This window comes from Eleutherodactylus coqui, chromosome 12 (genome assembly GCF_035609145.1).
Source record: "Eleutherodactylus coqui strain aEleCoq1 chromosome 12, aEleCoq1.hap1, whole genome shotgun sequence".
Lineage (NCBI taxonomy): Eukaryota > Metazoa > Chordata > Amphibia > Anura > Eleutherodactylidae > Eleutherodactylus > Eleutherodactylus coqui.
The window spans coordinates 77,367,907-77,394,570 of NC_089848.1; the positions used below are offsets into that span (position 1 = coordinate 77,367,907).

The following is a 26,664-nucleotide window of genomic DNA, read 5'->3' on the forward strand; positions in this document are numbered from 1 at the left end:
TGTATACTGTACAGAAGTGTGCGTTTATCTCGAGTGTATATTATTCTGTATACACGAGGTTAAGTGGTCTACACAAAGAGAAGAGTCCCGTAGCAATGAAACAGCTCCCCCAATGGCCATCGCTGACAATACGGCATGCTGGCTCAGTATGAAATGTGCAATAACAACTGAGTTGGATAGGAAACAAAAGCCATACATCTGTGAATCTATTGGTTAGTAGGGTTGGAATTCTCTCACGTTCGGTGGGATAGATAGATTTCTATAAGTAACTCTACATGATGCTGGGTCTAAAACACCTCCTAACTGTGGACCAAAGCAGGTAAGATAGTTTTCTGGTACAAGTTTCTTCAGTAGAACTAGTAACTTTTCAATAGTAAATCTGTCCCAGGGAGTTTAATTTTATTCATGTTGAGTTTTGGAAAGCGGGAAGAGAAGAAGGAGAACATAGCTGATGGACACTTTGGGATTCTGCACAGCAAAAAGGTAACAACTGGGACAGGAAATTAGATTTAAGTGTAATCGGTGTAAAAATGCTACTGAAAGCCATGGGATTCTATAAACTGTCCTACACTAAAGGTATAAATTGAGAAAACCATTTGACCTTAGTGGATACTTGTTGGTATTTAAGATCTGGCAGCATGCACTGAGGTATATAAGAGCCCGGATTATATGGCTTGAAACATGTAAGCGTTCCTTTTTTAGACCTCATGTCCACAGTCCTGTCGGATTTTAAATCTCCTACTCTTCCAGGGGATCAGACAGCTTCCATTGACTTCAAATGCGCATGTGTAAATTGAAGTGCGAATGCCCATGCTTCCCTATGGGCGGCTTGAACTGCGGATCTTCTGCGCGGGTGCCACAAATCAAATCCGCCTGTGGAGATTGGGACTTATGCTATACTTCCCATTGCATTATGAGAGTGCTGGAAGTCCTGCTTTTTCTGTCATAAGTTGAGAAGAAGAGGGGTCTTAGATGGACTGGTTAGGAACAACAAGAGAGAAAAGGAGGTTGTGTGTGAGTGGGGGTTACGAAATATTCCAATTGACAAGGTATGAGAAGGTCCATGAGAGGGCCAAGTCTGCAGTAACAAGGGATGAGAGAGTTTGGAAAAAGAGGAAGGGTTAACTGTGTCAAAGACAGAGTCACATAATACAACGTAGACAAAAGACGGAATGGAAGGCGATGCAGCTCCATTAGCTCTACCTCAATGTGTGTATGTATGCAACTGCATGCTGTGAGAGGGGAGAGGGAGCTGCAGAGAAAGCATCCGATTGGACATCACACTGGAATCAGTCCACTTATGGGCAGTAGGTTTACTATGCAACTGTGCTAATCAACTGTAAATAAACGTAATCCACTCAATGCCATTAGATAATGATCGTTGTCATACAGTAAAGTAGTCCAGATTGCATATAACATTATTATGATATTACACTAAAAAATCTGTGATCCCACACAAGGGATGTGCTTGTAACTTTTTTAACCCTGTCCTTTCTGTCCTCCGTCCATCCTCCTCCTCATATTCCTTTTTCATCTCTTTACGGGATTTTCTTTTCATTTTATTTTATCCTGTAAATTTTCTTATTTTGTCTCTAGACAACTACATTGATTGGTCTGCTGAAGACGGCCCGCCTCTTACGCTTGGTACGAGTGGCCCGAAAGTTGGACCGCTACTCTGAGTATGGGGCAGCTGTACTATTTCTCTTAATGTGCACCTTTGCCCTCATCGCTCATTGGCTGGCTTGCATCTGGTACGCGATTGGACACATGGAGCACTACGACCAGAATTATCGAACAATCGGCTGGTTGTACACACTGGGCACACAGATCATGAAACCGTACAACAACAGCTACACCAAATCCGGCCCAACCATCAACGATAAATATGTAACCGCCCTCTATTTCACCTTCAGCAGTCTGACCAGCGTAGGCTTTGGAAATGTGTCACCAAACACCAACTCCGAAAAGATTTTCTCCATCTGTGTCATGCTGATTGGATGTAAGTGGAATACTGTATTCTCCTCACTTTGTAAAGGATAATTATGTAGGGTTATAATACTAACACCATGTATAAGAATATAACTATTCTAGTACTGCCGTCTCTTTACAAGAATATAACAACTATAATCCTGCCCTTATGTACAGGAATATAACTACTATAATACTGCCTCAATGTACCAGAATATAACTACTATAATACTGCCTCCTATGTACCAGAATATAATTACTATAATACTGCCTCCTATGTACCAGAATATAACTACTATAATACTGGCCCTTATGTACAAGAATATAACTACTATAATACTGCCCCCTATGTACAAGAATATAACTACTATAATACTGCCCCCATGTACAAGAATATAACTACTATAATACTGCCCCCTATGTACAAGAATATAACTACTATAATACTGCCCCTATGTACAAGAATAGATCTATTATAATACTGCTCCCTATGTACAAGAATATAACTACTATAATACTGTCCCCTATGTACAAGAATATAACTACTGTAATACTGCCCCCTATGTACAATAATATAACTACTATAATACTGCCCCCATGGATAAGAATATAACTACTATAATACTGCCCCCTATGTACAAGAATATAACTACTATAATACTGCCCCCTATGTACAAGAATATAACTACAATAATACTGCCCCTATGTACAAGAATATAACTACTATAATACTGCTCCCTATGTATAAGAATATAACTACTATAATACTGCTCCTATGTGGAAGAATATAACTACTATAATACTGCCCCTGATGTACAAGAATATAACTACTCTAATACTGCCCTCCGATGTACAAGAATATAACTACTATAATACTGCCTCCTATGTACAAGAATATAACTACTTTAATACTGCCCCTATGTACAAGAATATAACTACTATAATACTGCCTCCTATGTACAAGAATATAACTACTATATCACTGCCCCTATGTACAAGAATATAACTACTATAATACTGCTCCTATGTACAAGAATTTAACTACTATAATACTGCTCCCTATGTACCAGAATATAACTACTATAATACTGCCCCCTATGTACAAGAATAGATCTACTATAATACTGCTCCCTATGTACAAGAATATAACTACTATAATACTGCTCCCATGTACAAGAATATAACTACTATAATACTGCCCCCTATGTACAAGAATATAACTACTATAATACTGCTCCTATGTACAAGAATATAATTACTATAACACTGCCTCCTATGTACAAGAATATAACTACTATAATACTGCCCCCTATGTACAAGAATATAACTACTATAATACTGTCCCCTATGTACAAGAATATAACTACTGTAATACTGCCCCCTATGTACAAGAATATAACTACTATAATACTGCCCCCTATGTACAAGAATATAACTACTATAATACTGCCCCTATGTACAAGAATAGATCTATTATAATACTTCTCCCTATGTACAAGAATATAACTACTATAATACTGTCCCCTAGGTACAAGAATATAACTACTATAATACTGCTCCTATGTACAAGAATATAACGACTATAATACTGCTCCCTATGTACCAGAATATAACTACTATAATACTGCTCCTATGTACAAGAATATAACTGCTATAATACTGCCCCCTATGTACAAGAATATAACTACTATAATACTGCCTCCTATGTACAAGAATATAACTACTATAATACTGCTCCCTATGTACCAGAATATAACTACTATAATACTGCTCCTATGTACAAGAATATAACTACTATAATACTGCTCCCTATGTACCAGAATATAACTACTATAATACTGCTCCTATGTACAAGAATATAACTGCTATAATACTGCTCCCATGTACAAGAATATAACTACTATAATACTGCCCCCTATGTACAAGAATATAACTACTATAATACTGCTCCTATGTACAAGAATATAATTACTATAATACTGCCCCCTATGTACAAGAATAGATCTATTATAATACTTCTCCCTATGTACAAGAATATAACTACTATAATACTGTCCCCTAGGTACAAGAATATAACTACTATAATACTGCTCCTATGTACAAGAATATAACGACTATAATACTGCTCCCTATGTACCAGAATATAACTACTATAATACTGCTCCCTATGTACCAGAATATAACTACTATAATACTGCTCCTATGTACAAGAATATAACTACTATAATACTGCTCCCTATGTACCAGAATATAACTACTATAATACTGCTCCTATGTACAAGAATATAACTGCTATAATACTGCTCCCATGTACAAGAATATAACTACTATAATACTGCCCCCTATGTACAAGAATATAACTACTATAATACTGCTCCTATGTACAAGAATATAACTACTATAATACTGCCCCTATGTACAAGAATAGATCTATTATAATACTTCTCCCTATGTACAAGAATATAACTACTATAATACTGTCCCCTAGGTACAAGAATATAACTACTATAATACTGCTCCTATGTACAAGAATATAACGACTATAATACTGCTCCCTATGTACCAGAATATAACTACTATAATACTGCTCCTATGTACAAGAATATAACTGCTATAATACTGCCCCCTATGTACAAGAATATAACTACTATAATACTGCCTCCTATGTACAAGAATATAACTACTATAATACTGCTCCCTATGTACCAGAATATAACTACTATAATACTGCTCCTATGTACAAGAATATAACTACTATAATACTGCTCCCTATGTACCAGAATATAACTACTATAATACTGCTCCTATGTACAAGAATATAACTGCTATAATACTGCTCCCATGTACAAGAATATAACTACTATAATACTGCCCCCTATGTACAAGAATATAACTACTATAATACTGCTCCTATGTACAAGAATATAATTACTATAACACTGCCTCCTATGTACAAGAATATAACTACTATAATACTGCCCCCTATGTACAAGAATATAACTACTATAATACTGTCCCCTATGTACAAGAATATAACTACTGTAATACTGCCCCCTATGTACAAGAATATAACTACTATAATACTGCCCCCTATGTACAAGAATATAACTACTATAATACTGCCCCTATGTACAAGAATAGATCTATTATAATACTGCTCCCTATGTACAAGAATATAACTACTATAATACTGTCCCCTAAGTACAAGAATATAACTACTGTAATACTGCCCCCTATGTACAATAATATAACTACTATAATACTGCCCCCATGGATAAGAATATAACTACTATAATACTGCCCCCTATGTACAAGAATATAACTACTATAATACTGCCCCCTATGTACAAGAATATAAGTACTATAATACTGCTCCCTATGTACAAGAATATAACTACTATAATACTGCTCCTATGTACAAGAATATAACTACTATAATACTGCTCCCTATGTACCAGAATATAACTACTATAATACTGCACCCTATGTACAAGAATAGATCTACTATAATACTGCTCCCTATGTACAAGAATATAACTACTATAATACTGTCCCCAATGTACAAGAATATAACTACTGTAATACTGCCCCCTATGTACAAGAATATAACTACTATAATACTGCTCCCATGTACAAGAATATAACTACTATAATACTGCCCCCTATGTACCAGAATATAACTACTATAATACTGCTCCTATGTACAAGAATATAACTGCTATAATACTGCCCCCTATGTACAAGAATATAACTGCTATAATACTGCCCCTATGTACAAGAATATAACTACTATAATACTGCCTCTTATGTACAAGAATATAACTGCTATAATACTGCCCTCCTATGTACAAGAATATAACTACTATAATACTGCTCCCATGTACAAGAATATAACTACTATAATACTGCCCCCTATGTACAAGAATATAACTACTATAATACTGCCTCCTATGTACAAGAATATAACTACTATAATACTGCTCCCTATGTACAAGAATATAACTACTATAATACTGCCTCCTATGTACAAGAATATAACTACTATAATACAGCCCCCTATGTACAAGAATATAACTACTATAATACTGCCCCTATGTACAAGAATATAACTACTATAATACTGCCCCCTATGTACAAGAATATAACTACTATAATACTGCCTCCTATGTACAAGAATATAACTTCTCTAATACTGCCTCCTATGTACAAGAATATAACTACTATAATACTGCCTCCTATGTACAAGAATATAACTACTATAATACTGCTCCTATGTACAAGAATATAACTACTATAATACTGCTCCCATGTACAAGAATATAACTACTATAATACTGCCTCCTATGTACAAGAATATAACTACTATAATACTGCCTCCTATGTACAAGAATATAACTACTATAATACTGCCTCCTATGTACAATATAACTACTATAATACTGCCTCCTATGTACAAGAATATAACTACTATAATACTGCCTCCTATGTACAAGAATATAACTACTATAATACTGCCTCCTATGTACAATATAACTACTATAATACTGCTCCCTATGTACAAGAATATAACTACTATAATACTGCCTCCTATGTACAAGAATATAACTACTATAATACTACCCCCTATGTACAAGAATATAACTACTATAATACTGCCTCCTATGCACAAGAATATAACTACTATAATACTGCCTCCTATGTACAAGAATATAACTACTATAATACTTCCCCTATGTACATGAATATAACTACTATAATACTGCCTCCTATGTACAAGAATATGAAGCAGCTCTGCATGTGAATGAAGAAAACAAAATTGAGACATTTCCCACACAGTGTTTTTACAGGCTCTCAGCTCTTTATGTAAATTACAGTGTGAAGTAATTGCCTCTCGCATAAATGTAATAATGGAAGAATGTAACCCTCCAGGCTGAGTCTACATAGTGTATCTAGCAGCGCTGACTGCATTCACTGCTGCATCGTATCACAGTGTTGGTTTGGCACATTAGGTTCCTCTAGATCTGTGTGAGCTCCGTATGCTTCAGTAAGACATCAGCCCAGGAATGCTGAGGAATAGAGAGGCTTCCATTAGAGTTCCTCCACCGCAGCCCTCCAGACCCGCAGCCCTATGATTCTCGGCTGGTGGACAGAGGGGCTGTACTTTTGATAGCAACGGTATGGAAAGCGTTCATTGCGTTCTCCGTGGCTGGATTATTGCCACGGGGAATGCAGTGAAAATTCGGCCATGGATAGGAGCCCTTAGGAGAGCCCCTGTTGCCATTTCTCAGGCACCAACAATCACATCAGCTGTACAAGACTAAGGAAATCCTGAAAACATGGACTGCTTGGATCCCTGAGGACTGAAGTTGAGACCCCTGCTCTAGACTATGGAGGGACGTTATCGAGGCAGTTACGCCCGTTTTCTGCATTAAAGAGAACCTGTTACCAGTAAAGTCGTCTTAAATCCACCTGTGTATTGACTATATCACTGGTAGCCCTGAAATCTTACAAATGCGTCATGGACCCCTCTGGCCGCGTCTTCCAGCAGACGGGAGACACTAGTAAAGGGTCATACGGTGCGTTCACGAGATTTCAGCACTACCAGCACTGACTACCGTACACAGGGGGAGGCAGCGAGCAGAAGAGGGCTCCCGTTAATGCAGTAAATGGACGTATGTGGCTTGATACATTTCCCCCCATAGCGTAGAGCGGTGTTTCTCAACTTGAGTCCTCCGGAGTTCCCTTTAAGAAATCTTACATTTTGGCGCATGCTGTGATTTCACACAAAATTATGACTTTTATTGGGGCTTTTACACTGCTGTTGACACTTCAAAAACTTTGCCGGACTTTTCAGTAGGACGGACCCTCCTATGGAGATTTACTAACATTTACGCCACAAACCGGTAGAAATTCCAGCCCAAATTGACACCAGCGCACAGCTGGCATAGATTTGCTTTTCAAGCGCCCGACCTGCCAAAACATGGGCCAGATTTATTAAGAGAGACGCACTTCTAAATTTGGTGCATTTCACCCCAGCACACCTTGGCTTGACCCCGGCATTAATGAGTTTCCCAGCATGTGGTCCCCCCCACTCATACATAGCCTGCACCGTCTCCAGGGTCTCTCTGCTGACCCATATGGCTTCTGCTACCATTCTCTGCCCTTTGCCTGCAGCACTTATGACACATCCCCAGTACTTTGCAGGTGACATTTACTGTAGCTTCGTCTCAATGACGTCAGCTTCCATTTTTTAATATTCGGTTGTAAATATCACGTCCAAAGCTGCACCCAGGGGCAGAGATTTATGCGCAAGCACAGCGGACCGTTCCTGCTCCAAGATGGATTCTGCTTATTGAATCTTCATGTTTATAATTTATTATAAGATAGGCAGCACTGCCATCCAGTGGTCAGAAGGTGTAAATACAGTACCTACTCAGACAGCTCCATTTTTCAAGGGATTTGGTTGAGCAGGAGATAATATATGGCTGCATGCAATTTAATCTCAGCAATAGATTTTATAAGTTATATTTATAGTATTGAAATACATAGGCGGCTAAACATTATTTATCCGGGAGCGCTCCCAAGTTCCATCCTTCACAGCTGCACTCATTATTCTGCTGCTGAAATAACTGGACATACATTACTTATCCTGCACTGATTTTGAGTTACACCCTGTAGATCTTTTTTTTATCGAAAGAGTAGAAAACACAGTAAAAACAATATGTATAAAAGTGAACAATAAACAAAACCAGTCAAGATGCGGAACATAAAAGAATATCTTCAATATCACGGCAAATGCATCACGGCAAAACAAACTAAACAACATGACTACACACACAAAACTATCTCCCCTCTTTCAGCCCAAATAGCTATATATATATATATATATATATATATATATATATATATATATATATAAAGGCAAAAGCCCTCTCTCACTCACTCACTGATTCGGCACTAATTCTCTAACTTCCCGGTGTCATACAAATATAAAATTTGCCACAACCTTCTTTAGGACCTAAATAGGAAAAATTACAGGGATCATAACTTCAATATTCAATTCTTATCGTGAAAAACTGTGCAATAATCTGCGGTACATGACATTCTTTTCTCAGAAACCATAAAGCCTAGGGTAAGGAATTTTATACTGAGGAGAATCTACCTCACTTTTATGTGTATATACTGATGAGAATCTACCTCACCTCTATGCGTATATACTGAGGAGATTATAACTGACCTCTATGTGTATATATTGAGGAGACTGCACCTCACCTCTATGCGTATATACTGAGGAGAATCTAACTGACCTCTATGCATATATACTGAGAAGAATCTACCTCACCTCTATGTGTATATACTGAGGAGAATCTAACTGACCTCTATCTGTATTTACTGAGGAGAATCTACCTCACCTCTATGTGTATATACTGAGGAGAATCTACCTCACCTCTATGCGTATATACTGATGAGAATCTACCTCACCTCTATGCGTATATACTGATGAGAATCTACCTCACCTCTATGTGTATATACTAATGAGAATCTACCTCACCTCTATGTGTATATACTGATGAGAATCTACCTCACCTCTATGTGTATATACTGATGAGAATCTACCTCACCTCTATGTGTATATACAGAGGAGAATCTACCTCACCTCTATGTGTATATACAGAGGAGAATCTACCTCACCTCTATGTGTATATACAGAGGAGAATCTACCTCACCTCTATGTGTATATACTGAGGAGAATCTACCTCACCTCTATGTGTATATACAGAGGAGAATCTACCTCACCTCTACGTATATATACAGAGGAGAATCTACCTCACCTCTACGTATATATAATGAGGAGAATCTACCTCACCTCTATGTGCATATACTGATGAGAATCTACCTCACCTCTATGTGTATATACCAAGGAGAATCTACCTCACCTCTATGTGAATATACTGAGGAGAATCTACCTCACCTCTATGTGTATATACTGAGGAGAATCTACCTCACCTCCATGTGTATATACTGAGGAGAATCTACCTCACCTCTATGTGTGTATATACTGAGGAGAATCTACCTCACCTCTATGTGTGTATATACTGAGGAGAATCTACCTCAGCTCTATGTGTATATACTGAGGAGAATCTACCTCACCACTATGTGTATATACTGAGGAGAATCTACCTCAGCTCTATGTGTATATACTGAGGAGAATCTACTTCACCACTATGTGTATATACTGAGGAGACTCTACCTCACCTCTATGTGTATATACTGAGGAGAATCTACCTCATCTCTGTGTGTATATACTGAGGAGAATCTACCTCACCTCTATGTGTATATACTGAGGAGAATATACCTCACCTCTATGTGTATATACTGAGGAGAATCTACCTCACCACTATGTGTATATACTGAGGAGAATCTACCTCAGCTCTATGTGTATATACTGAGGAGAATCTACCTCACCACTATGTGTATATACTGAGGAGAATCTACCTCAGCTCTATGTGTATATACTGAGGAGAATCTACCTCACCACTATGTGTATATACTGAGGAGACTCTACCTCACCTCTATGTGTATATACTGAGGAGAATCTACCTCACCTCTGTGTGTATATACTGAGGAGAATCCACCTCACCTCTGTGTTTGTATGTACTGAGGAAAATATCACTCACATCTATGTGTATATACTGAGAAGAATATCACTCCCTCTATCTGTATATACTGAGGAGAATCTACCTCACCTCTGTGTGTATATACTGAGGAGAATCCACCTCACCTCTGTGTTTGTATGTACTGAGGAAAATATCACTCACATCTATGTGTATATACTGAGAAGAATATCACTCCCTCTATCTGTATATGCTGAGGAGAATCTACCTCACCTCTATGTGTATATACTGAGGAGAATCTACCTCACCTCTATGTGTATATACTGAGGAGAATCTACCTCACCTCTATGTGTATATACAGAGGAGAATCTACCTCACCTCTATGTGTATATACTGAGGAGAATCTACCTCACCTCTATGTGTATATACCAATGAGAATCTACCTCACCTCTATGTGTATATACTGAGGAGAATCTACCTCACCTCTATGTGTATATACTGAAGAGAATCTACCTCCCCTCTATGTGTATATACTGAGGAGAATCTACCTCACCTCTACGTGTATATACTGAGAAGAATCTACCTCACCTCTACGTGTATATGCTGAGAAGAATCTACCTCACCTCTATGTGTATATACTGAGGAGAATCTAACTGACCTCTATGTGTATATACTGAGGAGAATCTACCTCACCTCTGTGTGTATATACTGAGGAGAATCTACCTCACCTCTATGTGTATATACTGAGGAGAATCTAACTGACCTCTATGTGTATATACTGAGGAGAATCTACCTCACCTCTGTGTGTATATACTGAGGAGAATCTACCTCACCTCTATGTGTATAGACACCATGTGTTCCAAGTAAAATGCCTGAGCACTGCAATAACTAAGAATAAAGTTAAGTCGCCCCTGCCACCTAGGTCTCATCGTAGGAGAGGTAAGCTAGCTGCATCCAATCGATGGAAGCCCCTACCCTGTTGTATACCTCTATATTAAAAGGACAATGAAGCAGTAAGTAGTCCATGTTTTGCAGCGTATTTTCACACACCTCCCAGAGATAGTCCATTTCCTTGGGTACTCCTACACTTCAGATTGTCCCTTACATATAGCGCACCATGGGAGCAGCATCAAACCAAATCCCAATAGTTTAAAGGAATTCTTACAGAATTTAAAAGAATGAGCCCTTCCCTCAGATCCTGACCAGTCCCTGAGGGCCAATGGTCCCGGGAAGTGAGTCCCCAAAACCCTCCTGTCAAACAATTTGCTTTCACTATATGCATTCACTCGGGGGAAACTCTCTGCTCCTGCAAATAGGGTCTTAGGACAATTAAGAACCCCCTCTGGCAGGATGTACCTCAAAAGGAAAGATCAGAGGTACTTGTGGTTGACCTGATCAAAAACTTTAGCCTAATCCAAAGACAGCAAAAACCCCTTATAAGGTCTCGCCCTGCCCGCACCATGGCTTCCCGGACACGGAGCACAGCACTAAATGTGCTGCAACCTGGAACAGAGCAGTGCGGAACTCCCAAAAGAAGCTGCGGGGCAAACTTCACCAGCCTGTTGAAAAGCACTTCTGATGTAGCCTGTCCGTATTGAGGAGCGCTATGGGTCACTGGTTCTCAATACGGAACTAATCCTTACCCTTTGCCTCAATAATTAGGACTGACTTCCTCATTGACTTTGGCAAAATGCCTGAGGATAGGCACTCATTAAAAACCTCAGTCAACAGGGGAACCAAAGTGTCCTTACCCCCTTAGGCCTCATGTCCACAGGCGGGAAACGGCAGCGGAATCCCACCCTGCCTGCAGCAAGAGGTCATTACTTACCCATCCAGATCCTCTGCGTGGCTGTGCGAGTCTTCCATCCTCTTCACTGCGGATGTGGGTGGGCCGCCGCACATGAGTAGTGGATTTTTTTTTTTTTTTAATCTCCTGCTTTCCCGTGGGATCCGCGGCAGGTCTGCACTGTCATCTGCAGACCGGCCGCAGATCGGACTGCTCCCATTGACTTCAATGAAAGCTGTACCTCCGGGATCCACAGAAAAACGGAGCATGCTGCAATTTGTTTTCCGAACCAAAATGTCTGCAAATCAAATCCGCATTCTTAAATTCAGCTGCGGGTGCCCATGATTGTCTATTGTCTATGGTCCGCTTGAACTGCAGATTGCGCAGGTGTGAAAAATGCAGTAATGTCGCATAAAACACAACTGCGATATCGCTGCAATTTTCTCATGATGTTCCTGAGTTACATCCTGTATTATACTTCGGAGCTGCACTCACTGTTCTGCTGGTGGAGTCACTGTGTACATACATTACTTATCCTGTACTGATCCTGAGTTACATATTGTATTATCCTCCAGAGCTGCACTCACTATTCTGCTGGTGGAGTCACTGTGTACATTACTTATCCTGTACTGATCCTGAGTTACATCTTGTATTATACTCCAGAGCTGCACTCACTATTCTGCTGGTGGAGTCACTGTGTACATACATTACATTACTTATCCTGTACTGATCCTGAGTTACATGCTATATTATATTCCAGAGCTGCACTCACTATTCTGCTGGTGGAGTCACTGTGTACATGCATTACATTACTTATCCTGTACTGATCCTGAGTTACATCCTGTATTATTTACTCCAGAGCTGCACTTATTATCCTGCAGGCTTGCCAGTTTATATCCCCCAGCATTCCCTACTTGTTCAGTGTTGGCACAGAGCTCTCCCCATTTGTATTTTGGGAAGTGTCTTTACACCAGGCTCTGCACAATCATATGAACTCGTCATGTGGTCCTCTTAGTGTACTGACTATGATAGGACTGCCGGATAACCTACCGCATTATCTGTAGTCAGTAAGTCATCGCAGTGCATAAAACAATGTATGCAGTACTAAGTGTTAATGACAGGTTTGGCTCTGCTACATCTGTAGATAACTCGTGGTGCTGGATGTTATTATAGTCTACTAGTAGCAATGCAGTGAGGAGAATGTAGGATGTCATTTCTCTAGCTCTGCCTTCCTTGTCTCCATAGCTCTCATGTATGCCAGCATTTTTGGCAATGTGTCTGCAATCATCCAGCGTCTGTACTCTGGCACTGCCCGCTACCACACCCAGATGCTGCGTGTCCGTGAGTTCATCCGTTTCCATCAGATCCCTAACCCCTTGCGGCAGCGCTTGGAGGAATATTTCCAGCATGCATGGTCTTATACCAATGGCATCGACATGAACGCCGTGAGTTCAACTTTTTTTCCTTCTCTTCCCTGTCTTCACCACTATCACCCATGTTTCTTGCCCACAATCATTTATGTTTTTCTGTCTTTTGTATCCACCAGCAATTATGTCCTTCTGTATTCTGTGCCCGCTATCACTCTTGTCTCGCTGTTTTTTGTACCCACCATCACTCAGGTCCTACGGTCTACTGGACCCACCATCACTTATTCTATTCCCACAATCACTCATGTCCCACCATCTTCTGAACTGACCATCATCCATGTTCTTCTGTCTTCTCTACCCACTATCACTAATGTTCTTCTGTACCCACCATTACTCATATCCTACTATCTTCTGAACTTGCCATCATCCATGTTCTTCTGTATTCTGTATCCATCATCACTCATGTCCTTCTGTATCCACCATCATTCATGTCCTTCTACCCCCACCCTCACACATGTCCTTCTGTCTTCTGTCCCCACCATTACTCATGTCCTTCTGCCTTCTGTGTCCACATCACTCATGTGCTTGTGTAACCACCATCACTTATATCCTTCTGTCTTATGTACTCACCATCACTTATATCCTACCGTCTTCTATACCCACCATCACCCCTGTTCTCATGTCTTGTGAACCCACCATCATCCATGTCCTTGTCTTCTGTATCCACCATCACTCATGTTCATCTGTGTTCCCTGTCCACATCACTCATGTCCTTCTGTCTTCTGTGTCCACCATCATCTATGTCCATCTGCTTTTGCTTTCTCTGCCCACCATTATCTATGTCCATCTGCTTTCTCTGCCCACCATTATCTATGTCCATCTATCTTTTGTACCCACCATCACCTATGCCCACATGCATTTTGTACCCACATCACTTTTGTCCTTCTGTCTTCTGTACCCATCGTCACTTATGTCCATCTATCTTTTGTACCCCCATCAGTCTTGTCCTTCTGTACTCATTATGACCCACGTCCTTCTATCTTCTGTACCCTCATTATTCTTGTCCTTCTGTCTTTTGTACTGCCCATCACTGATGCCCTTCTGTACCCGCATCACTCATGCTCTTCAGTATTCTGAACTCCTCTGTACATAACATTTACTTTTCACCTTCTTCCCTATATCCATTGCCTCTGGTTTTCTTTGTATCTTTCCTCTCACCCTTTTTTTCTCATACATCAGATAATTTTGTATCCCCCCTAATAAGGTCCTGAAGGGGTTCCCCGAGTGCCTCCAGGCGGACATTTGTCTCCATCTGAACAGAAGTCTTCTTCAGAACTGCAAACCTTTCAAAGGAGCCACAAAGGGCTGTTTGCGGGCCCTGGCCATGAAGTTTAAGACCACCCACGCCCCCCCTGGGGACACCCTGGTGCACGCCGGCGATGTTCTTACAGCTCTGTACTTCCTTTCACGAGGATCCATTGAAATCTTACGTAGGGACGTGGTGGTTGCCATACTGGGTGAGTATCCCACTGGAGTCTATCAGTCTCCTCCACCAGTTGTATTGGGTCCCGCTTTCCGTACAGTTGACTCTTCTGACTGTTTCACCTCCTCCACAGGGAAGAACGATATATTTGGAGAACCCCTCAATCTGTACGCACGGCCTGGGAAATCCAACGCGGACGTCCGAGCTTTAACCTACTGCGACCTTCACAAGATTCACCGGGAAGACTTGCTGGAAGTACTGGACATGTATCCCGAATTCTCTGACTATTTCTGGTCCAGCTTAGAGATCACCTTTAACCTGCGAGATGTGAGTGTGGATAAGCAGTCCCGCAGCCAATCACAAACCTCTCAGGGAGGACATGGTGTCCCTTGGTCATATCTGGCAGACCATGATTATAATTAATTGAGTCATATCATGTCTTATACTCCAGTTACAACCAGAGCTGCATTTAGCCAGCAGTATTATGAATGCAGCTCCAGATGTGATTGGAGTATAAGACAATAAGATATGTACTTGCTCTAGGGGAGCACTCTTTTTTTTTAAGTTGTGTGCACCTCTTTTCATCTAATCTAGTAGATTTCAAGGTCCTTGGTCTGGTCGGGGGGTTTCAGCACCAGTTTAAGCAGTTTGCTCTTTCCTGTTTCAGACTAACATGATTCCAGGATCTCCGAGCAGTGACGAGTCTGACAGCGGATTTAACAAGCTCAGGCGGCGAAAACTCTCATTCCGCAGACGCACCGACAAAGGTGAGGATGGGGCGTACTTACTTATGATCTGAGCAGCAGGAATATGCATCGTAGGACAGACCATTGAAGAAATCATGAAGGGCTTGGAGGCCACGATGCAGAGTTTGCACTGATGAGCAGTCACATTATGCCTTATACTCCAATCACATCCAAAGCAGCCTTCAAAAATCATATTGTTTACTGGTTGCAATCACATCTACGTGAGTTTTGCTACCAGCTCGATCACTGTCTCTAAAGAGCTCGCTCCACTGTGATGCATTGTGAGAGATGTAGTGCTTACACCAGGCTTTATACTAAAGAGCTATGGATGTGACTGAAGCTTAAACTTGTACCTTACGGTTATACAAAGTTACTATTATGCATGGATTTAACCTGTAAAATGCTGTTTGGGTTAAATAACAACCTCAGCTCTGCTACATCTGTATGCCAACATACATCATGACTGCCACTCTTCTTTTTCCGTGTAGTGGTAGTGATTGGTGACTTTTCTCTACATATTCTGTTTCCCACCATAGATGCTGACAACGTTGGGGAGGTCAAGAAAGGTCAGAGGTCGAGCAGGCTGATCCGGAACAATTTAGCTCCAGAGGAAAAAAATTGGGGTGAGCAGCCCAGTAGCCCCCCATCCAGTCCATCGTCCAGTGATGATGAACAACCCGCACCAGTGTCCAGCACCATTGAGCTGTCGCCAACACGGGCTACATGCAGTAACTTCACAGCAGCGAGCGGGAGAGATGCAGAGGGGGACCGGAGCGGGGGGGACGTGTGCAATCATCTGTCAGGTATGGTGCGTAGGGATCAGAGTCACAGGCTGCCCTTTACATGTATACGCCGCTCACGCTGTGCTCCCCTTCTTTCAGGAGCGTTCTCCAATGTATCAAACATCTTCAGCTTTTGGGGAGACCGTAATGGACGTCAGTACCAGGAGCTGCCGCGATGCACCATACCCACCCACTCCACCCTCAGTGTTCCCGTGCCTTCCCTCAGCCGGCGGCAAAAATGTGAATTAGGGAACAGGCTGGATCAACTGCAGAAGCAACTCAACAGGTGATGGAGCGTATATAACAACCAAATCGCCACCGCCACAAGGAAAATGTCAACTGCATTATATAGCTCCACCCTATTATCCCCCCTTGTCCTCCTCACCCCTATAATATAACTCCACTCCCCCTTATACTGCTGGTTCCAAAATATGGCTCCACAGCCCCTCTAGTGGTTATTTCTATAATGTGACTGCTCCCTAATCATTTAGCCTGAAGTGTAACTGCAGTGCACTGACCCGTTGGTAACCATCCGCTCTAAGGGCTTATTCACACGGTTGAAAATGGCATGAACTGGCCTTAAAACTCCCATTTTAACGCCCATTCAGACGGCCAAGAGCGTCCGCACCCGGAATGCCATCGGAGGGTGGGGGTTGGAGGCAGTTCAGCTCTGCTAAACTGCCTCCCCCTCTTCGCCCCCTCGCTGGGTGTTGACAAAGGGACAGTCCGAGAGCTAGTGTGGTAAACTCCCACCTCCTCTCTGCCCCTTGTCCGCTGCCAGCAATGGGATGGGGCGGAAGCTTAGCACTCTAGCTCCCACCTCCCTCCCATTGCAGACAGCCGGCAAGGGGCGGAGAGGAGGTAGGAGTTTACCACACTAGCTCCCGTCCCCTCCCACTGCAGACAGTCGGCAAGGGGTGGAGAGAGGAGGGATGGGGGTGGGAGTTAAGCATACACGCAGCTAAACTCCTTTCCACTTCCTTTTGCCGGCAGCTCTCATAGGCTCCCATAGGAGTCTATGCGACCAGCCGTATTCTGGCCAGAAAAGATAGTTCCAGAACTATCTTTCCAGGCCCGCGTAAAACCGGCCGGCTGGAATGCCCACCATATGCTCTATCTTTGCCGGCCGACCATTTTTACGCACTGGTAAATCACCCATCTGAACTGAGACATTGGAAACCAATACCTCAGATAGGTGGCATATATCGGCCGGCCGTGAAAGCGCAGCTGATGTACACCTGTGTGAATGAAGCCTAAGGGTGGAAACATACAATGCAACTAACTACAGACAAACCAAGCCCACATGTGGCAACTAGTTGCCACACAAATTGCCGGCAAAATTGTGCGGCCATCACCTGCACCAGAACCAAGCTCAGTACATAAATAACCAAGCTCATGTCATAATTACAAAATCAAGCTCATAACATAAATGACACCAGAACCAAGCTCATAACATAAATGCTAATAGCATAACTATGACACCAGAACCAAGCGCACTATATATTGCTAGGACTGGGCAGTAGCTTTTGCCACAACAAGTATCACTGGGTAGCACTGTGACATCGCACTGCCATTGAACTCAATGGAGTCACAGTACAAGTCACAGGTTGCCATGACCGCTGTATCGAGGCTGCAAAAAATCCAACCTGCGACTCACACTGCAACTCTTTTGAGCTCGTTAGCAGTGCGATGGCACAGTGCTACACAGCGATCTTTACTTACAAAGCCCCTGTCATGAGCAAAGCTGCTGTTAAGCCCTAGTTTAGAATCAAGCTCATAACATAAATACGGCACCAGAACCAAGAACAATATACCTTGTCTATATGGCCAGTTTCAGGTGCGTTTTTGGATCTGTGATGCTATGAGTTTGAATCAGTAGACCCATGGTCAGGTCTGGACGCTTGTCCATATTACAGCTCGTCTGAAACTGGCCTGATAGTGATTATAGTGCAGGTACCTCCAGTGATCACAGCTGATGCCTTTTCTGATTGGCAACATCTGTTTTCAGTTTTTTTCTTTATCTTGGCCCAAAGTGCTATGAATCTGTCTCCCAACCATGACTTGTCTCTGTGCATGCTCCCCATCCTGCTACTACCTCCGACAAACCTCTCACACCCCCCCCCCACCCCAATACTAGTGGTGCCACTTAGTTATAATGACCCCTCTGTGGCACCATTTGTTAATAGTGTCCTCTCTCTTGCCCCTTCAAGGTAATAGTGCCCCCTTTAAGTAGCGGAACTTCCTTTAAGTGATGGTACTCTCTCTAGGTTATAGTCTGAATAGTAAAACTTCACCCTCAGCTTTTACCTGTATTTTCCCCCTCTAATATTACTCTACTCTCCTTCACTTTCACCCTCTGTATTACGCCACCTGATGGTTATCCTTTCCTTCTCGTCTTTGGTGACACTATTTGTGTAGCTCCTTTCTTCTGGATATCATCTCTCATACGGTGACCTTGTACCCCGTGTTTCGTCCTCCTCTCATCACTCTCTGAGGTTCCTGCCTCTCTTCTCACTATCTGTCCTCTCCTCCAGGTTGGAGAACCGCATGGTGACCGACATAAACACTATCATGCAGTTACTGCAGAAGCAGATGGTGATCGTCCCCCCGGCGTACAGCACCGTGTCCTCACCCCCTCAGATGTCCAGCTGCACCCCGTGTGGAGAGCAGACCATGGCATCCTCTTCTCAGGTAACCACGGCACCCCAAGAACCCTGAAAACACATACATAGTGATGTATTCTGCAGATCGTTACATCACTGACCTCTCTGGAGTTCTGCAGAACATTGCTCTGCTCCCATCTACCTCCAGGCAGATACCTAGTGATATATGCTGCAGATTATTACACCAACAACCTCTCTAGAGATCTTAGCTATGGCAGAGGCATATTCATGTTACATACAGACATCTGCAGATCATCGCTCCGTCCTCTCTGCTTCCTAACGGATACAGCGATGCACTTGTTGACAAAAAAGTAATGCACCAACAAAGAGTTGTTGGAGTTGAATGAAACTTTGTATGTATGATTGTTGTGATGATAGAAGTACGGGATTACAATTTTAGAGCAAAAGGATACGTTTATTGGGGAGAAAACTGTACAAGACAAAGGAGACTCTAATACTCTGTTGGCCGCCTCTAGCCTGGATACGCGATGAGATACGGTCGGCCATGGAGGCATGCCGGCTCCGTATGTTATCCTGTGGCATATTCACCTACCACTGTTGCCACTGAGCCTCTAAATCCTGCACACCCGTAGGATGACAAAAGTTGGCGTCCCAGCGGGTCGCATAAATGCTCAATAAGTGATAAATCTGATGACCAGCCAGCCATGGAAGTATGACAATGTTGTGGGGACATTCCTGTGACCCCCTTGTGTGTGCGGCCAGGCATTATCCTGCTGGAAGTTGCCTCTTGGAAGCCACCATGAGAGGAACACACGTGGCTGTAGGGTGTTCCTCGTAACACTACTAAAAGTAACCAACTGATGTATGCGATGACCTCCAGATCATCACACCAGCAGGGGGAAGTGTGCTGCTCCACAGCAATGGCAGGATTGAGGCGCTCAACCCCGAGGTCTCCAGACTCGAACACAACTGTCATCGGCTCCAAAACAAAACCTGGAATTCACGCTTCAGACAATACGGTTCCAGTCCATAACAGTCTAGGTTTCTCATTTACGACACCACTGCAAACTAAGGCGAAGGTTTTGGGGTGTTGATGGCAGGACACGTAATGGGCGCTATGACACCAAATTTCCTTCTGGTAAGTGCTCGGAAATGGGCTGTCCAGAGACAGGATTCTTTATTGAAGTTGGCACCTTTCTCTGGATGGTGGATAACAAAACTGTTAGATCTACTCATGTTTGTTGGCGGATCAAACAGTCCCCGATACTGGTCTGTCTTGGCCATCCAGAGCCTGTTTGCCGTGTGTGCATGCCCTCACATGGTACGGATGTCATATGTCGACACCGGAAGCTAGGGGTTGACCGGGCAGAGCTGGAGGTAATGCCCCGGACACTCCCCTAGCTGCCGATCGGCTCTCCTGGTCTCTGCTGTGTCCAATCTCCACTGTTACTTGTGCTGGGTGACAGGCTCCTGCTTTGTGCGGCTGTTGTGCCGTCTTCAGCACCGGACCCTCAGCTCCTGCATGCCGCTCCCTACGGCTGGCAGTGTGCCACAGACAGCGTTCTAGTCCTCCTGGCCGGCCAGTTACTTGCCGGCTGACAATCAGCTGCTGCTGTTTTGTGGGGATGTCCCGTCTTCAGCCCCGGCCCCTCCAGATGGTAGTTCCCCTCTGCCAGGGAGAGTGACAGCTGAGTCACGAGCGGACATGGAAGGCATGGGGGCAAGGAGAGTGACCTGTCTGTCCCCTGTAACTCAGCCCGGCCAGCCTATGTCTCCACCCATACTTCCAGTGGAGACATATTACACCAGTGCCCCCTCACATAACCACTGCTCCCAACACTACCTAACAGCTTGGTCACTGCTCCCATCACTTCCTAACAACGGCCTATATGGCAGCAATTCATCGAAACAACCCCCCTGCTTCTCTCGTTCCAATAATGCGCCCCTCTCAAAGTCTGTTAACTGAACAAAATATCTTCAAGTACGTCGTAGAGGCGCCTACTACACAAGAGCTAGACTACACAAAACCAGCCTCTGAGAACATTGTATAGAGCAACGGGGGAAGCACTTCTACGGCCTCTGGTGGAAAGGCCGTAGAATGTGTCTATCAGACCACAACTGTATCATCTACATCTGCCTGAGATGTAACCGCAGACTAAGTTTCACAGCAATCCCACATTTCTATCTGGGTGCATTATATTTTTTGTTAATGATTGTATATTCTGCAAGCTAGTTACCCTTTGACCTCTCTGCAGAACATTGCTGCGTCCTGTCTTATCTCCTGACAAATACACCGTGGTATATTCTGCAGATTATTATACCAGTAACCTCTCTATAAATTTAAAGAACATTGCTCTGTCTCCTCTGCCTCATGACTGGTACATTCTGTAGATTATTGCACCCCTGCTCTGTCTACAGATCTGCGGATTATAATGACCTCTCTGATTGTCCCCCTGCAGGTTTTTGAATACCAGGACGTAGAAGGAATGAAGTATAATTTATGTGAAACGCCTCTAGTCCCCCAGACTCTCCACATGGAGCCCATATACAGCCCTCGACGGCTCTCGCTCCCCGGGAACTTGGAGGACCCCCTGGACTTGAGAACCCCACAGAGACATTCCTCTGACCCGGGCAGTTAGGGGCAGGTACTTTGGGGAATCTACTGTCAGACTATGGGCACAAGCCAAACCCTGGCACTGTAAGAAAATTTAAAAAAAAGGCCATATGGAGTCACGCCAGGAAAACTTCGTAGCACAGACACCCGTCATGACGTTCTACAAGTGGATGGACGCATCGGGTGGTGGAAAATACGGAGCAGAATCTTCCCTTACTGGAGGAGGCCGAAAATGTAAAATTCTGCATCATAATAGGGTAATGACGTTTCTGTGATATCAGCATCTTGAGCGTCAACCACGAGAAGCCGTATGTAGACACGCGGAACTGTGGTTGGGTTCAGGCAACCCATAGTTACAATTTCTGTCCATCTTCTCCCATCACTCTCTTACCTGAGGTGCCACCACTAGGACAGCATCCAGAGAAATTGGGTAAAGAGTGAATATATCATTGAGAGGACTGCATTCATTGCCGAGAGGCAAATACTTTACTCCCATGACCCAGAACTTGGAAGTTCTCCGTCAGCTCCATTGAGCGTTCTTAAATTACGGAACATTTCAGCTCTGTGGATACTGACTGATTCCGGGTTCGCTTGGATGGGAGGGTGGTCTTATTCCAGACCTGCCTTTGAGGGTTCCTCCAAGGAAGTGAGGTTCCTTGTAGATGAGCTTTGTTTTCCTGTTCATGTCTCATTAACCTTTGTAGTCTACACACGTCTCCTGGAGTTGGGTCAACTCATCAATGTTCTATCACCGTTTAGCTCCTGGCTGCTGTGATGACCGAGCTTTTTTTGACACTAGAAGTCTGCAGAGCATCGCGTCACAGGCCTGGGTGCATGGACTGTTACCATAGTCAATAATTGTGTTCTTGTGGCTTATGTTTGTGATTGGCCTCCACCGCTGTGTCTCCTATCCAAACTTATCAACTTCTAGAAAAGCACAAAGTTCTCCAGGCGCTTCTCAGGTGTAACCCAAGTCTCGCTGTCCTTTTCCTGAGCTTAGGATGGGGACATTTGTGACGTGTCGTTTCTTCTCCAGGGGATTCCTAGTAAAGGTCTCCTGTATCTTACACCCATTGCAGGAGTATATGTAATAGCCTCACCACCTCTGCTCTGTCCTCAGGGGTGGGCAGCCACTGTACTGGAAATGAAAAACATTGGCCTGGATTGTATGACCTGAATGTGTTGTCTCCAGGTCCTACTGTGAATATCCAGACCACCAGCTCCTAATGTGCATCGGATGTTTGGTCTCCATAGTTGTCCACACCTTGAAATAGCACAGAATATACATTATACTACCACAAGTAATTGGACACCTGAGCAAGAAAAGTAGTATTTATTTCCAGAAAGTTAATACCTAGTGGGGCTTCCTTTACCCTAATGACATTGGAAACTCTCCCTGGCGTACTTTATCATAATGTCTGATACACTTCAACTCGTATTTCCCTCCATTCATCCTGCAAACATCTGGCAAGCTCTTTCAAAGAAAATGGATGTTGCTCATTTTTTCTGACACAACTACCCAGTTCGTCCCAAAGATGTTCAGTAGGATTCAGTTCGGGACTCTGTGCAGCCAGTCCAATAGCGAAACATCCATATCCTCAAACCAGCGTAAAACAGTGTTGGACAGTGTGTGACAAGGCGCGTTGTCTTGTTGGAAGTATTACTGACCATTCCCAGAGTATTACCACATTGTCAGGAGCACATTATTACCTAGAATGTCAAGGTACACCTCCTTGTTCATGGTTCTTACCACTACAACCAACAGATTGAGACCATGACATGTAATACATCTTCAGATCATAAGAGAACCTCCGCCATACATAACTGTTGGCACAACACACTCAGGCAGGCAGCTTTCCCTAGGATCCTCCACACCAAGGTACCTCCATCTGATGTGAAGATGGAGTAGCATAATTTGTCACTTCCTAGATATTCTTCTATTACTCAACTGTCCAATGATGATGCTCCTTGCACCAGTGTAGAAAGGCCAGTGTTTCATCTGTGAGAAAACTCACTAGACATTTGCAGGATGAATGTAGGGAAATACCAGCTGAAGTGTATCAGACATTAGTAGAAAGTATACCACATTGTATCCTATGTTATTAGAGCCAAAGGAGCCCCGCTAGGTTTTTTTTAGTCAATATAAAAGCATTCATTCACACATTTCAACATCAATAAAAATGAGGCTTTCATATACGCATGACAACAGGATAAATGGGCAATATAACAACTCTTAGTAACCATGAACAATCCCAATGAGTAAAACCCTTCAATAGCTAATGTAGAAAGAGGCAAAACATAGCTCGACACAAAAAATGCTGGATGTTTATATTGCCTAGCAGGCAAATACGGGCAAAAAACCATGAAAAATTAATAATAATGGCTTCCTATAGTAACGTACACATTTTATCACTAAAAGCAGACTTCTCCGACTCACTAGTCAGTTACAGCAGGTGACACTTTTCTACATTTGACATTACTTGGGTAGACCTGACAGTTTGATAGGGGTCCGGACAAAGTTTGGCCCTTAATACAAAGCCATTCCTAATCAGCGCATATAGGATAATGTGGGGTTTGAGGTCTCTTTCTGCTCCTATATACTTGGGCGAGCTGCAGACGGGCTGTAGACATGCATTCTAGTCTGCGACCTAACAGGAGGCGAAGATACTATGTGCTCTACTGAACGCTCCAGCAGATTTGTTCTAGTGGACGGTGGGGGTTTCCGAACCCGTAAGCCCACCAGTTACAGCTTCTGATATGTCTCTTACTCTATAACTGGTGGTACGCACTAAATGATACTGGTGTGAGAAGGATGGCATCATAGAGAACATATCATGGCATCATAGAACTCCATAAAATGAGGATGTGTGTACACAGAAGGATCTACAAACACGGACGTTTAATTGACATACAGTTTCCTGGAGTTACAGTCTCAAAGGATTCTTCTTGGCAGCGACTTGTGCTTGGAAATGATCTTGTTCCTAACACATGGCTAAGATTCCTCAGTGCGTCCGATGCTGGCTCACACAGCAGTGTCTAAGGTTCTGGAGTAGAGCGTTTCGCCTCCATGGAGGGACTCGTCAAGTTAGTTTTATCCACTCCTTTATGTCTTCCAGGCTGTTTGGAAAGCTCCTCTTTGCACGTCTTTCTTTATCCATCCTTTCAGAGGCTGCACGGTATTACCGCTCCTGGGCGCCTCAGAGAAGACAAGTACCAAAGACGTCATTTTTAACCCATTTCCAATCCAATTTGTATTCTGGTTTTCCTAGGGGGCTTACTCTTTTTCTGCTGTTATACAACAGTGCTATCTGCTGGCTAAAGCCAGTACTGCATGAGGTGACACGTTGGATAGGCTCCGACAGCAGAGAGGCTGGCAATATACAGTAAAAGAACTCCGACGGACGTCTTCCAACATCAGAGCTGCACAGCCTTAAATCATAATGTCTTTAGACGTCAGACAGTGGATTGGAAAGGGTTAAAGGCTAAAGAGGTAGAGAAGGAGGGGAGCAAACCTGGTGTATAAGAGAGTTTGGAGTCCGGTGGAATAACCAGGGTCCTGAGGCCTCAAGGAACTGAAGAGAAAAAGTATGTAAAACTAATTCCACTAGGAGGCGCTGCCGACCAGGTAGATGCACCGGATGGTGGCCAAATGTGGAGCAAAGGATGACACAGAACTGGTAAATCGGCGCCCCACTAGATATTAACATATGGAAATAAATAGTACTTTAGATTCTGGCTCAGGTGTCCAATTAGGAAGCAACATGTTAACTTCTAATGCCAACCTCAGCAGAGAATGTCTACAAGAGAACCAACAGATCGGTCTAGATTGGTCCTCCGCTTAGGAGACTAGGCCTGGCTCTTGCCTGTACTGCCATTTATAAGCCATTTGTAAGTAGGAGTGTGCAGAAAAGTTCAAGATTACTCTCAACTCAAGCATCGTAAATACACCGCTTACACTTCAGCTACATCGTGTCTTACTCCAGTCACATCCAGAGCTGCATTTAAAATCCTGCAGATTTTTCTATTTATTCTCAGGCTGCAGGCGCCAACATCTCCCAGCAGCTCCGGACGGTTCTTCTTGTTACAAATCATGGTTCGCCATAGTGCATTGTGGGAGATGTATAGTTTGCACTTGGTAATGCCTAAGTGCCGTTCATTATGTTGCCTCAATTAGGGACGTGCAGCAATTTTTCTCTCGCAGCATCAATGCTGGAGGAAAATCGTTATGTGAACAAACTCATTGAAATCGATGCGTTATTTTCACGTGCGAGTTCCGTCCGTATCGCAATCGGAAAGAACTCCTGTGTGAAAATGGCCTACGTGAATCCAGCCTTAAAGGGGTTGTCCAAGTTCTAGCTCCTGTGTAAAATCCATTCTGCAGGCAGTAACATAACGAATAGGCTTATACTTACCTCTCCCCGCTTCCTGTTGTGTCCCACGTGATCGATCACTCAGATCTGTTATTGGCTATAGTGCCTGCAAACGTGACATCAGAGGGGAGCCCCGAAGTGGCGGCGCGGGACACAGCAGAAACGGAGAGAGGTAAGCATACGCCTATTTGTTATGCTACTGCTTGGGGAATGGGTTTCACACAGGAGCTGGAACTCGGACTGTTGGGTGGACCGCACATTGCTGACAGATCCTAAGCAACAACCAGCAGAATTGTGAGTGCAGCTCTG

At 43.1% G+C, this 26,664-nt stretch overlaps 1 protein-coding gene across 1 annotated transcript in view; it reads left to right on the forward strand.

The window, feature by feature from the left end:
• The window catches only part of KCNH2 (potassium voltage-gated channel subfamily H member 2), a 252,154-nt gene extending 225,789 nt beyond the window's left edge, over positions 1-26,365 (forward strand). The window contains exons 7-15 of the mRNA XM_066585363.1: positions 1,597-1,999; positions 13,615-13,814; positions 15,001-15,253; positions 15,353-15,546; positions 15,887-15,986; positions 16,502-16,768; positions 16,847-17,033; positions 19,282-19,438; positions 21,831-26,365. Coding sequence (XP_066441460.1) covers positions 1,597-1,999; positions 13,615-13,814; positions 15,001-15,253; positions 15,353-15,546; positions 15,887-15,986; positions 16,502-16,768; positions 16,847-17,033; positions 19,282-19,438; positions 21,831-22,010 — 1,941 coding nt within the window. The 3' untranslated portion in view covers positions 22,011-26,365. The remainder of the gene's footprint in view (positions 1-1,596; positions 2,000-13,614; positions 13,815-15,000; positions 15,254-15,352; positions 15,547-15,886; positions 15,987-16,501; positions 16,769-16,846; positions 17,034-19,281; positions 19,439-21,830) is intronic.
• Positions 26,366-26,664: the final 299 nt, after the last annotated feature.